Source organism: Lepeophtheirus salmonis, chromosome W (genome assembly GCF_016086655.4).
Source record: "Lepeophtheirus salmonis chromosome W, UVic_Lsal_1.4, whole genome shotgun sequence".
Taxonomy (NCBI): domain Eukaryota; kingdom Metazoa; phylum Arthropoda; class Copepoda; order Siphonostomatoida; family Caligidae; genus Lepeophtheirus; species Lepeophtheirus salmonis.
This window is the reverse complement of record NC_092585.1, coordinates 341828-357186: the sequence shown is the minus strand read 5'-3', so window position 1 is coordinate 357186 and position 15359 is coordinate 341828. Positions and strand designations below refer to the sequence as shown.

The 15359-nt window shown below is 32.5% G+C and overlaps 1 protein-coding gene across 4 annotated transcripts in view; it reads left to right on the top strand.

Annotated features, from left to right (window-relative positions):
• Nucleotides 1-15359, top strand: part of LOC121131300 (two pore potassium channel protein sup-9-like) — a 194708-nt gene that overhangs the window by 30512 nt on the left and 148837 nt on the right. The window contains exons 3-5 of one of the 4 annotated variants that reach the window (XM_071893845.1): nucleotides 7610-7765; nucleotides 7833-8096; nucleotides 10040-10281. The exons of the other annotated variants lie outside the window; for them this stretch is intronic. Coding sequence (XP_071749946.1) covers nucleotides 7610-7765; nucleotides 7833-8096; nucleotides 10040-10281 — 662 coding nt within the window. The remainder of the gene's footprint in view (nucleotides 1-7609; nucleotides 7766-7832; nucleotides 8097-10039; nucleotides 10282-15359) is intronic. 4 annotated transcript variants of the gene reach the window in all.

Sequence of the window (15359 nt, the reverse complement as noted above, 5' to 3'; positions counted from 1 at the left end):
TGAAATAGTCGTTTGATAGTCAAAAAATTCGTTTTTAGAAAAATACTATTTAAAGACTACCAAGCCTTGAAGGCCAAAAAATGTTACCAAAACCATCTTATGAGCATTAAGAAACTTCATGCAAAAATCGGCAAAATCAATTCACACACACACTGATATTCGCATTTAATGTTTCATTTTATTATATATCATATCCTTAAAAGTATTAAAAATATGTAATTACATCGTAATCAATATTTATTGGCGTCTTCAATTCTGTTGCAAGTTATGACGTTAGTGAAAACGCTCAATATACGGGGTGCGGTAACATAACTACCTTTTTTATAATGCGTGGCAATCAGGCTGTAAAGTAGTACGAGATTTCATTTCAGAGGCGAGATTCTAAAGTTTTCTTGGAAATACAGTCAGTCTTTATCATATGTTGGAGTAGGAACGAGAGTTTGCCGTTCAAAATAAATGTGGCCAAAAAATTATAAGATAGAATTAAAAAAAAAAAAATTAACTAATACCAATTTAGCTCTTTTGTTTTTATTGGTTCGATTTATGGAAATCTGCTAATTGCTTCAATTTCTAATATACAAAAAACACAAATAACTCAACAGTATAACTTGTACGTAAGCTAGAGAGCTCAGGTTTGTTTTGTTTTGTAACTAATTGTTTATGCTAAAAATATATCGAAATATGAATCAATCTCATTTGCTAAACCTTCATTAATTATTTAATTAGTAAGTGTTCAGATTTTAATGGACCACCCGATACAGGTCATTTTAGTTTTTTTTGTGTATAAAGTGGACATTTTTTAGCCTCTTTCTACTGTCCCAAATATGATGCTATGAGCCAAAAATTGTATTTTTATTAGTCAGTTTATCAGTTAAACATATTGAGCATCTTGTTTTTAATTTAAGAGGCCTAAGATGTATTCAATAATTTAACCCTCGTTGAAGAGATAGTTGTTAAAAAACCAAGGAACATTTTAGATAAATAAAAACATCTCCCAGTTTTGTAATCAAATTTAATCAAGAAAATAAAATTGCACACAATATGAATAAACGGCCATTTATTTGTAGGTGGCTGTTTGACAATGGAAGGTAGCACCTTACAAAGTTTCAGATCAATGTCTGCAGTTAAAACAATTAAACTGCCAGTGTCGTAACTACATGGGCACTAGAGGGCCGTGTCTCACCAAAACTATCGTTAAAAAAAATTCAAGATTAAATAAATGATAAAGATAATCTCAAGCTAGCCATTTCACAAAGATCCCTAGTTGTGGCCCTTACCTGTCCTAGAATTTGAGAGCCTCAACTTGAATATAGGTCTGGTTATGGGGAATATTAATATAAACACAATGTAAATTTTATTCTACTAAAACTGCTCAATTGTGACGTCATTCTAAATTCTTGTGCTTCTTAACAGTCGTTTATTTTTATTTGTGCTAAGGATTTTAGCATCTTTTGAAGTCAAAAGATATACATTGAGGATTAATGGATGTTCACGATAAATTAAAATAATTATGACGTTAAAAAAACAAAAAACTTATACAACTCGTATGAGACAATATGTCAACTGACATGATTTTGAAGAATATCATCCCTCGCCAAGAAAAAGTATTTTTCACAACCTTACTCATTGAGGGTGAATTACTTCTGTATTCTACCGCAAATGATTGTCAATTTCTATCAACAAATTTATTCTTATTAACCCAGTGGACTTAAAGTAGCTAACACTGATCGTCACAATAAAATAATTATAAATTGATATATTTCATTTGAAAGGCCAAATATGCCTCTTAAATCGAATTTAGGTTTTAAGCTATAGCTAAAATTCTTGAGTATCTTACCTCATCTCAAAAATTTGAATACAAAACCTTCAATTCAAGCATGTCAATGAAAGATTGGGCTGTATGTATACATGAAGTTAATAAATAAATAAATTTGGATTTTCTACTTCCCTTGATTTTTGTTCAAGATTGTTTATATGTTGACGGACCTCATATTTAGAAAGTTGCTTACTAATTTACACTTTAAAGAAATTACATTAACTGTGATTCCATCAATTTTTACATTCATATTCATTGAGATAGATGCATATTTTGTCGAGTACGAGGAGAAGGCGGAAGCTGAATCAGGACACTTTTTAACAAATGCTGTTTATTATTTGATTTTGATGGAAGAAATTGAATAACTGTTAAAAAAAGGAGAACTTTCTACATGAAGTAAAGTGTTGTCTGAGGGAAACCAAAAATATTTATTCGTGTTGGGCTTGCAACCACTCAAGACCTGCGTTCTGTTTTACCTAAAACGATATTTTTTGAAAACGGCTTCAAGAGCGGAAGAATCTGAAAACACCGTCTACGCATAAAGTTACCCATCGGGCATCAAGTATTATTTATTAATAAAGATTTTGTTATGTCCAAAAGAAAACAGAGGAACCAGATAGTTGAAGTTGTATTTGTAAGCGCACTTGCGCAAAACACGATTCCCACAACCCAACTCATGAAAAATGGAGAGTAAAGGTCGGTTTACAGTTCGACGTACGAAGAGGCGTCGCGGCGCGAAGCGTCCTAAGGCGTCATCAAACTCAGGACGCGCGTCTGCGATGTAATAAAGACGCGTTTCACACATCCAATCAACTCAACAATTTGTTAGATATCAAATTAAGGTTGTTTTTAGAGCAAGAGCTTACTTTTTATTCTTATCAAAATCATAAGAAGCTTCCAGTGTCAAAGTTTGTGTATATTGTGAAGTAAAATAAAGTTAAGATTGTTGATTGCAAATGATAATGTCATAGTTTATTTGAAAGGTAGAAAGACTATAATGTGGAACTGAAAGAGATAATACCGAAGATTGAGATATTGATTTCTTTTAATGTCTTGTATACCAATATGTTAAAATTTGCAAATTTTGCTCTCTTCACCATCAATTACTAAAGATAGAAGAAGACTAATTTATACAATGGACCTTGTTTTTAAGTGCTATATGGGTAGTAAAATCATATGATAATTTTTAAATTGATTGAATTAATAGCTTAAAAACTTCTAATTTCATAGTTAAAAGCTATGGTCCCTCTTTTAATGTGCAAGAAAATAGGAAATGCAAGAGACATAATGATCCTGGAGCAAATAGAAGTGTGAATAAACTGTCTAATGTATTTTGAATAAATTGTCCAAAAATTATTGTATTTGATATTATAAAAGTATTTTGTAATATTGTTGAAGTATATGTTCATTTAATTTCTGTATTCAGGGTGTAATATTATTTTTTTGCGCTAATTTTTTTCTTTGAGGGCGTTTAAAAAAATCATATGTATATTTTTATTTAAACTGGAGTCTTGAATGTAGTATTACAGGTTTGCATTGGTTTATATTATGTTAATAAATTATTTTCTAAATTATGGATGTTTTTTTTTTATTGAAGTCCTATACTTGTTCTATGAACATAATTTCCATGTATATCAAAGTACTTCACTTTTTTCCTTGGCTTGTCTCCAAATCATGCCAAATATTCTAAGATATATTTATTGAATGGGTCCCCACAGCAAAAACGAGATTATGTGATTTCAATCTCCCTACTTCATCCCTCTTCATTATATTTATATGCCTATATTTTCCAATGCAACGAAGCAGCATGACCAACCTATCTCTATCCACATTCCATCTAGAAGAGAGTTAATAGTATCGTAAAAGTTTCTTGATATCAAGCATGATGATAAGCGATGAATGATTCAAATATATAAAAAAAAAAATGATCACCAATTTGTGACATTAGTACATAACATCGACTGCAGTACCGTTGCATTGGAAAATATTGGCAGAGTAGATCATATTATGGACAAATGTCTATGTATGAAAGAAGAAACGGAAAGAGTGTTCGTACGTGCTAGTGTTGATATTCGGTCCAGTTCCGAATTTTTTTTTGGTTCGGTCTTAAGTAATTTTTTCTACACCGATCTGGACCGATATTTCTGTCCAGACCGCGTTCTCAGACCGTGTACCGATTTTTTTCGGTCTCATTTATTTATTATGAGAGACCAAGTTTCTTTTAATCTAGATTGACTGTCATTGATTTGTTCATTATATTTAATAAAGAATAAATATCTGGGTAACCTTGAAAATCTCAAAAGTATATGATATGTTCTAGAACAAATACAGTATACATATAACATAAATTTATTCATGAGAGCTATTTCTGATTAAACTTCGTATGACGTCATTGTTCTTGAAAATACATATGATGTCATGTCATTTGAAAGGTAGAAAGACTATAATGTGGAACTAAAAGAGATGATACCGAAGATTGAGAAATTGATTTCTTTTAATGTCTTGTATACCAATATGTTAAAATTTGCGAATAATTTATCTCTAAAATCGGTCTAGATTTTTTCTTTGGACCAATCTTGACTGAACTTTTCCTTTGGACCGATCTAGGCCGAACTTTTCTATGAGACCGGGATTTTTTGTTGGACCGAACTAATTCGGCCCATCAAAAAGTATAATGGTCTTAGACCGGTCTAGGATTTCTCGACCGAAACCCAATACTTGTATGTGCGTCCACTTAGCTTCAAGATCCAAGTGGACGTGACCAGGGATATAATGAAGAGGGATGAAGCAGGGAGATTGCAATCACACAACCTCGTTTTTGCTGTGGAGAAACCTTCAATAAATATATCTTTGATATTTGGCATGATTTGGAGTCAAGCCAAGGAACAGAGTGAAGTTCTTGATATAATATAAAACAAAATCTATAATCTAGAAAATAATTTATTAGCATAATATAAACCAATAAAAAAAAAAATAATAAACTCAAGACTCCAGTTTAAATAAATATATATATATGATTATTTTAAATGCCATCACAGAAAAAAAATTAGTACAAAAAAAATAATATTACTCCCTGAATACAGAAATGAAATGAACATTTACATGCATCAATAATAGAAAATACTATTATAATCGTAAATAAAATAATTTTTGGACAATTTATTCAAAATACATTAGACAGTTTATTCACACTTCTATTTGCTCCAGGATCATTATGTCTCTTGCATTTCCTATTTTCTTGCACATTAAAAGAGGGACCATAGCTTTTAACTATGAAATTAGAAGTTTTCTAAGCTATTAATTCAATCAATTTAAAAATCATCATATGATTTTACTACCCACATAGCACTTAAAAACAAGGTCCATTGTATATATTAGTCTTCTTCTATCTTTAGTAATTGATGATGAAGAGAGCAAAATTTGCAAATTCTAACTTATTTGTATACGAGACATTAAAAGAAATCAATTTTTCAATTTTCGTAATCATCTCTTTTGGTTCCACTTTATAGGCTTTCCACCTTTCAAATAAGCTATGACGTTATGAATTGTATCAACAATCTTAACTTTATTTTACCTCACAATATACACAAACTTTGACACTGAAAGCTTTTTTTTTTTTTTTTGATAAGGATAAAAAGTAAGCTCTTGCTCTAAAAACAACCTTGATTTGATATCTGACAAATTGATGAATTGATTGGAGGAGTGAAACGCGTCTTCATTAGAGCGCAGACGCAAGTCCTGAGTTTGATAACGCCTCTTCGTACGTCGAACTGTAAACCGACCTTAACACTGAGTATTTGTTGGGGAGTTATCATTTATAATATTATAGTAAAGTGTGTCTCTTCGTCGACGCCTAAAAACTCTGGGCAGTGCCTGGTACTACTGCTAGTAAGTAATAAAAATATTACTAAAAATATTTGTCCATCAACATTTTTAACAGGCTCGGAACAAACAGATTTCTTTTTTGTGTGGATGTGATACTTTTTTAATCTAAATAAATGAAATACATTTTCGTTTTCAAAACGTTGGTGTTAAACGCGTTAGGGCGTTAAGCATTAGGCCCCATACGAATGACCATAATTACAAACTTTTTTTCCCCCAAGTAACAGTACCAATCGTTTTTCCTTACATAAAACTGTTATTTTTCTTCATGTTTTTGTAGTGTATTCGTGTCTCCTTCCCTCTTATTCTCTTATTTCTTGTATTGTCTTGTATATATATGTATGTTTGTAAAGTACTGTCTTTACCTCTTTATAAGTATAAATAGCCATGCATTATATATATAAATCAGAGTAGTGTTTTGTATTAATAAGAATATAATTGTTCCTATTATACAAGCTTTGTGTTATTCCTCCACATCTTTCCTCTCCTCAATTCTCTCGGTCGTCTTGGATTCCTTTGTATAAATAGTTTGTGTCTCCTCAACCTCGTCCAGACACAACATTTTTAAACATCCATATTCGATTGCAATTATATTATATCTGGACGATAAACTATTGAATGATTAAAAAACATGCCAGGATAAACCCTTCTAATATGCAATAATACACCCTGGCCCACAGGTTGTGTAGGTGAACTGCTGGGCCGTGAGGCAAGTTAAATTTATCTGCCGCCGCTTCCCTAAGCATTAAGGAACCCCTCTAATATCACAAAATACACCCCGGCCCGATGATGAAATAATATTTACATTAATTTTTTAAATTAAAAGTATTCCAATGTAAGACTCTGTGCTCACTCCAGTGTTTAAAAATTGTTGTTTTTTTTTAATTTCATTTATCAATGTTTTTATGTAGGACTACCAAAGAGTTTACAAAGTTTTTTTTGTTTTTATTAAAACGTTAATCATGAAGATATCAAACGGATTAAACCTTGGACAACACGTGGGCATGGATGTATAATAACAGATTATAAGGGTTCCTTGGTGCTTAGAAACACAGCGGCAGTGGGGTTTATACTGCCTAGGGGCCCAGTACTTCAATTGTATAACCTGAGGGCCGGAGTTTATTTTGGGATATTATAAGGGTTCCTTGATGCTCAAAGAAGCGGTGGTAGATAAATTTAGCTGGCCTCGGTGCCCAGCAGTTGGAAATACAACAATTGTGGCTAAATGATGTCATTTTATATAACAACCATATCATCTAAATAAAGCAAAGTCTGTCTGTATCTATGCTGAAAGTATGTTATTTTTGATTGTAGATACTTCACCTAAGAAATACCAACACAATCGAGCGTACACATCATATTAAAAGAAAGAAAGAAATTTTATAAAAATAAATTAAAAAAATTAATGAAATCTTGTTGGCCTCTAGGTCAACTCATGTTAAAAAAGAAAATAAATAGGAAGTTCTTTATACTGAATCTGAATTTGATAAGCATATTTTCATAAGTATAAATATCCGGGTTGCCAAGATATTGATGTCTAAACTTTTTCAAGATTTAAAATCCCCACCCTGTACTTGTCTAATAAATTATTATCAACACTCAAAAGTGAACAGAGAAAGAAGTACTTATCTAAACCCCTTTTAATTAGCTTGATTGTTAAAAATTCTCCCAAAAGTTTTTGCAAGTCTAATCCTCGGTGTAATTGGGCGAATTCCTCAACTGTCTCACATCTCCTATACTGAATAAAGGGAGAATAATGTTTGATAAGGGAAATAATGCTTCAGAAATAAATTTTTTTCAGAATTTAATTAATTATTTTTATATGATTATAATATTCTACTCTTTTTTTATAAATGACTGCAGAAAACTTTTTTTATAAGATTAATTATACAACGATCTTTTTTCTTATAGAACTGGAAGAACAATTGAAAAGTAAATACAACATATCTAGAGACGATTTTTTAGTTATAGAAGAAGTTATCACATTGTGGCAACCATTCAAAGCTGGAATGCCTTGGAAATTTGCTGGCTCATTCTACTACGCCACTACAGTTCTTACAACAATAGGTAATCTAATCCATAAAGGGAACTTGATAATTTTGATCCTTCACATTGAGAAAACAATTCCTTACAGGTTACGGACACTCTACTCCAAAAACAGACAGAGGGAAATTTTTCACAATGGTGTATGCCATGATAGGAATCCCTCTTGGTCTTCTCATGTTTAATTCCATTGGTGAGAGGCTCAATAATTTTTCGTCCATTGTCATTAATAGAGTAAGACGGTTACTTAAGGCGAAACAGCCAGAGACAACGGAAATGGACCTGATATTAGTTGCATCTGCGCTTAGTTTTATAGTTGTATTCACTGGGGCTGCAACCTTCTCGCATTACGAAGGTAATTTGAGTCTTTGAAATAGGGATGGCCTCAATAATTAGATTATTATTATTATTTGGGGGTGAACATACAAAATAACTGATTAATCGACCAATTTCCATGTCTTCAAATTAATCCCTGAAGACCCAGTAAAATTGACATACAAAGGCCAATAATGGCCATTTTGGTCATTATGAAGCAGAACACTATTTGATGAGATTTTGTATGTTTAATATTCGATTATTTGTCGTATAGAAATGGGCTTATCAATTGTGACTCACCTTTGCTTATTTTCATTATGCCACAACACATTTAAAATGTTCTCGGAGTTAAAAATGTAGCGAATTTCATACAAACAACAAACGGCTTTCAGTCAGCTCTTGAAAACTTTCCGACAATCTTACAAACCAAAATATTTAATGTCATTACCGGTAGTTTTGCCGTGAACATTTCTACAGCTGGTAATTTTGCCTAGAAGGGATTTTGACGCATGACATATTCGCTGCTTTTTTATTTATATATATTATCGGTTCGAACTTAATATTGTTACTCGATCAGATTAATTATATAGCTAGGAGAAGAAAAAAGGACAATATTTATGAAATAATTAATCAAGAAGGAATAGTCGATGAGTTCTTATACTAATCATGCACCCTGTTGTGGTGAAAAACATGATTTTTGACAAAAATTCCTGTTGGTAAACTCTTATGAACTTTTTACAATTATTTTATTCTCCTCGAGGAGATAGAACAGTATAGTTCGAACTGATAATATAAAACATAAAAAGGCAGCGAATATGTCATGCGGCAAAATCTCATGTAGACGAGATTACCGCCGGTGAAAATGTTCACGGCAAAGTTACCTAGAACTCTTCAGTACAAAGTGACGAAACACGACTGTTAGCAAAAGTAGATTCCTGATCATTTTTATATATATTTTCCTGCAATGTTGCTCTATATGAAACCAAAGATGACGAAACTTTATCAATGTCTGTCATTTCCCCTCATATAGTATGCAACATTTTCTTCTCTTCGCAGGATTTACCTTGTTAATTCAGTTAAAAGGGTGAATTCATGGAGGGCACTTATTTAGTTACATTCAACGTTTCTAGCGGATGAAAGAAAAAGTTTTGTATCGACCACTATATTCTACAAATATTGTAGTGGTCTTCGTTTTGCTTCTTTGTTTTAATGCTTTACTGTCGGTATTAAAAAAAAAATAACAAGAAGTAACGTGGTCACTCAGACAATTTGAATAGTGTTTTGGAAGAAAGCAGCTTAGCTTTAATGACGTTTCATTATATTAGCCCTTAGTAAGTGTAAGAGGAAGGAAATAAATACAAATCTCCCTCTGTATCTAGCAAGAGTAAAAAAAAAAAAAGACAGGATTACAATGATGTCGATCCTAAATTCAACTCAATTATATAGCTGTACCTAGAGTTGTAAATATTTTTAATGGTGGGTAACCTGAACATAGTTTTTTTTTAATATTCTAAACTGTGACCGAAATTCCTTCATCCTAGAGGAGAGAACAACGAAGTAATAAGTGTAAGTTCGACTATGTGTTCAAATAAATAACAAAAAACAACATTGAGGTTTTGTTGGGGGTTTTAAGTTTAGGTTTTTTGATGGACTCAGAGTAGAATTGAGGAAGAATAATGATGGAAATTTGCGAGTATACTCAACGATCCTAGCAGACAAAAAAAGGTTCGGTATTAACACTGTTTTGTACAAACATTGATCATGAATTCTTCGTTTCGTCACTTTGTTTATAGCTTTGTACAAACCCCCCATGAGTATTGATAGTTGGTAAACTTTGGTCGACTATTGCCGAACTGTCTACAATCGGTAGATACATTTATTAGTTGAATCCTACTATGAAACTCTTTTGATATTTCTTATTTTTTTGGTTTTTTCTTCACAGAAAAAAAGCAAGATTCACAAATTACTTTTTTTATTTTCAAGGTTGGACATACTTTAATGCAATTTACTATTGCTTCGTTACTCTTACAACGATAGGATTTGGAGATCTGGTAGCACTTCAACAAGACAATGCTCTGGAAACAAAACCAGAGTACGTGATCTTTGCTCTCTTTTTTATTATGTTTGGCCTCGCAATCATTGCTGCGTCCCTTAATCTGATGGTCCTCAAATTCATGATGCTCAATACTGAGGATGAGAAACGTGATGAGCAAGAAGCAATTCAGGTTAGTGACTGACTGTTGAACTACCTTATCATTCCTTTGTAATTTCCCTCTGTGTTTATGCGTCTATCCTTTTTTTTCCTTCATTTTTTTTGTGAGAGCAATATCATCTAGGTATACAAATAAATACATTTTTTTAGTCAACATAAATAATTATATTTATTTATAAATATTTAAAAATTCGTAGATACTTTTATTAAATGTACTCAAAATATATACAGGGTACATCAACATAACTTCTATGTTTATAATGCTGGGCTATCAGGCTATAGAAGTATTAGCGGGGTTGGCGAAGTTTACTTCTGGAGGCGATATTGTAAAGTTATTTTAAAAATATAGTCAGTTACTGTCTTAGTTTAGAGTCGTGAGAAACGTGCATTTGGCATCAAAAATATAATTTGCCAAAAATGGTTTGACATAATATTTTATTAAATTAAATTAGTTGTTATTTAACCCTTGAGTTTTTATAAGTAAGTTTTTTAACCCTTGAGTTTTTATAAGTAAGTTTTTTAACCCTTGAGTTTTTATAAGTAAGTTTTTTAAAGATTCGTTAATTGCTTCAGTTTATAATGTACCGAAAACGATTTCTTCGACTCATCTTCATAATTTAAAATTTGCAAAATTATTTGAACGCGAATGACCCCATAGATAATTATGCTAGATAGCAAAAATTAATGCTTTCAGATTTAGTGTATTTAATGCAGTGTCTCTAAATTGGTTAATTCAAACTGGAATTATTTAGGAAAAGCCAACATTTTTTAAGACCTTTGCAAAATCGCCAATAACTAATGATTCAATTTACTAATCATCTGCAGTTCCGAAATCAAATATGTTGCAAATTAAATTCTGCATGTTTTTTGGTGAATATAAATATTTATTTAAATCTCTCAATGAAACATTATAAAAATAAAAACAAAAGTATAAAAAAACACCCGGTACTAATACTCCTATACCGAAGTAAGGTTTATTCAGTGAATGACAAATGGAGGACGTCACCTATACGGCATGATTTTTAAAACTGCGTAAAAAAAACATTAAATGAGAACTATTATTATAAAACTTTCCTGATTTATGCAACTTGTTTTATTACTTTTTGGAAAAAGGAAGTTATGTTGACGCACAAAATGGAACAAAAATCCTTGGGGATGCATATTTTTTAAATAGATCTTTAATTAAACTAGCCATTGAATATCTTTCTATAATATAAGCTATGATTTTTCTCATCACTGTGTTACGAATAAGTTATAAGGGTCTAAAGAAGTGTGTCGCTTTTCATCATTTTTCAGCCTAAAAATGGAAATATATCGAGTTCAGACCAAGATACAGAATCAACTAAAATACTTTTTAATAATAAAAAACACTTTTACATAAGTTTTATTGCTTCTACTTTTAATTTGGGGATTGTTTTAAGGGTACAAATGACTCTGAACGGCAATAGTCCCGAAGTAGTATAAACCAAGATATTTCAAAATTCAGATGACTGAGAGAAAAACTGAGACCTGTTTTGGATTCTGCACACAAAGATAAATTCCTTTGTTGGCTTGATTACATGGGTTCAAAATGAGTGTGATAATTGATGAAAAAAAAAAAAAAATAGTTACTTTTGATCTTTTGTCAATGCAAATGAAGCCAATCAACAAAGGAATATCGATCTTGTTCGTGCCAAATTCCAACCCTCAACCATCACTAAGATTGTGGGACTCCACCCAAAGACTGTAGCCCGGACGATGGCCCGGTATGAGGCCAAATGAAGTCAAAATTTGAGGAATTTCATACTTTCGCTAAGGGCCAAAACACTGTTCCAGATTCAAAAAGCAGTAGTCACCGGGCACTCATTTTTCAACAATAAATGCTTACGGTTGCAATATAAACATTTCTTTTCAGGAGGAAGATACTTGGGCATCCACTTTTTGGAAGTCCTTTTGATTAGAGATTTTGGCCCCTTGTACTCTGGTAAAAAATATCGTCTTTTCGCTCCATCTCACTAGCATTGAGGGACGAAGTCTCCATAGATCTTGCCAATGAAATCACCTTCTGGAGAGAGGAAAAGCCTTTCTCGAAGACTGATCAATGTAAATTAGGACTGGAGATATGTCTTAGAATGGAACCCAAAATAATTTCGTCCTCGAAAGATGAGGAGCAAGATTTACAAGTAAATTTTCTAAATTTGGCCTGGCCTCTGAGTCGTGTAACAAAATCATCTATAGGCTCTCCTTGGGCTTGCTTAATTTCTGATAGCCTATACCTTTTGAAGAGCACCAATTCCTCGGGAGAATAAGCCTCAGACATGGCTCCGATGACTTTTTTTTCTGCCGACGCTTCCCCAAAAAATGAATTGTACATCAAAAATTCATCCAACCAGGACACCCACCTCTGACCACAATGGTCCCCACTCAGTTCGAAAAGACTGGGCTGACTCACCCCTAAACCAATGGCGGACAACGAGGATGACTCCTTCACAGGAATTTGGTCATTAGTAGAAAAGTCATGTGTGTTGGGATCACTCCCACAGGCAATGAGGTACTCCCCAACTATAGTGGCTACTTTGGGCTTCTTCTTCCCCTCCAGAAGAGCTCCAACACCACACAGAGATGACGCAGCTCGGCAAGCTTAAGGGCATACAATGTGTTTCCCGTCTTCTTCACCACTTCTTATGTATTAAGGTGGAACATAAAATAGATCGTCGCCAATTTATGTAAAAATAGGGAGTCATGAAGAAGTATATAGAAAAAGGGTATATTCTCAAGATAAGAGCAATTCAGTACTAAAAGGTAAAAAGATTACGTACGTATATAAAAGGATAAAACTAAGTACATTTATAAAACTAGAAAATCTAAAACCGGGATAATCATACCACCCATCTAATCAGGGTAACAAATGAAATAAATGGCATTGCCAAATGGTTTTGCCCATGTTGGGGGTGGTGGATGACATAGTATGGCGCCACAACGGAATGAGACTCACCCAGAGGGATTGGCCTATCGTCACGTCTACATCATATGAGGAGCATTTAAAAATAGATAACATTGTTTCTAAGGTCCAGGAAGTACTCTAAGCGGCGAAGCATACGAATCACACTGTTGACAAATAATGTCCATCCAAGGACAGGAGCGTTGCTTGTTTTGTCTTCTTCTCTATCTCCGATAATGTTTAATGAGAGATTAACTTGTTTGTGATCCTCTTTGAAGGGGGGGGGAAGAAAATAATATATTTTCTTATTTCGTTACTTTGTTATTATGTATTTCTATTGGGAAACACTTATTCAATGATCATAAATAATGTGTGCTGTTTTTCATTATTTTTATCTTCTTTATTTCTTATAAAATATTGAAGTATATTGCTGTTATTCAGATAAAAAGGAGTCTTGTCCTTAGTATTTATTTATGGTTAATTCATAATAAAGTAATTTGTTTACAAAAAAAAAGTATTTTGCGTAGCTTGCAGCATTTGAAGTACGTACTTATGTTGATAGATTAAAAGAAAAAGATTTTTTTTTTTCAACAGGCATTTCATAATCTCCATACTTACTGATGTTATGTTTACATGTATCATGGCTTTACAATTCAACTATTCTTTTTATTGTGTGCTTTAAAGGTTTTTTTACAATATATACCAGGCGAAAGCAACCTTCGAGACATTGAGTAAAAACTTCAATGTTTGTAATCAATGGGTGTGCCACTATCAACAATAATGGTAAAAACACACACACCAACTACTGAATATTTTCCAATTTTGGCGTGTGACAGTGAATATGCCTCCGTGTGCCAGCAGTGGCACGGGTGCCATAGGATGCCGACCCATATACATATAAAAATACCGTTAAGAGCAAGCAACGGTTTCATTGTATCTATCTGTTCGAGTGCTTCTTCATAAATATTGGAAGAATAACAATTATAGAGTTCACTATTGCGTAATAAACCGAAAGGTACTCTATACTCCTGAGGTATAGTTTTAATAAATGTAAGAAGATTTATTTGTCTTAATTATAGAATTTAGTGTAGTGCAGTGTTGATTATTTTTAATAAAGAACTGGAAAAATATGTTACTCTTGTTTTGAGATATTCCTGTTATAAGTTTATGTAAAAAAAAAAAAAAATTACACTAGTACAGTTAATATAATTAATATATCGGCTGGCTTGTGCTATGAAATTTTATCAAATGCTTTGGGCATGAGACGAGTGTCAAAGAAGTTTCTCCCGGGGTTGTATAATTTTGACAAAAATAATCGTCATATGAGCATTGCTAATGAGAGGTTGACAGATGTCAATGATGATCCTGATTTGCTCAAAAGGGTCATAACTTGTGAAGAATCATGGATATATATTTGATCTTGTTTTTATGTGTATGTATGTAAATGCTTACGTTGTATTGTGTTGGTGTGATTATTTTTTTTTAAATAAGTTTTTCAAACCTTGGACTTAGAAATTTTCGATCATCTCTTGCTGGAGTTGACACAAGGGATCCTTTGTGTTTCTTCGTTCTTCCCTCTGCGTTTATCTTCTTCTATAAAAAGCGTGTGCATAAATCTCTCCTAGCTTTTTCTTCCTTTTTTAAATATTTTTGTAACATTTTAAGAACTTAATTAGAATACCACCGGATATAAACTATTAAGTGAAATAGCTAGAAAGTAGCGATCCTTTGGTTCGAGACTCGCCGTTGGTTTTGTTTTTTCTCTCTTTAATTAATTTAATGTTTTGATAATACACAACTGTTACAACTTACTATGGATCTTGGCCCAAATGACCGTCCTCCTGATAATGCATCAATGCCAACAAAACCGATAATGTCATACTCTAGAGGTCTGACTAGAAGAGACAAAAATATTAATCTAGAATCGACTTTTAGATGGGATACATTTGTTATAACTTTAAGAGATGCTGAGAATGATCGTGTGTTTAATAACATACATTTGAAGTATACAATGCTGCACTTAATTTTGGATTCACGGAAGATGAAACTGCCGGCGCACAATCGCGTTATGGCTTGGTTATACATCTTTTATATACCAAATTAAAAACTGATATTCGTCCTTGTATAGAGAAACTGAAAGGATGCTATGATATTCAAGCTGAAGGACCAAA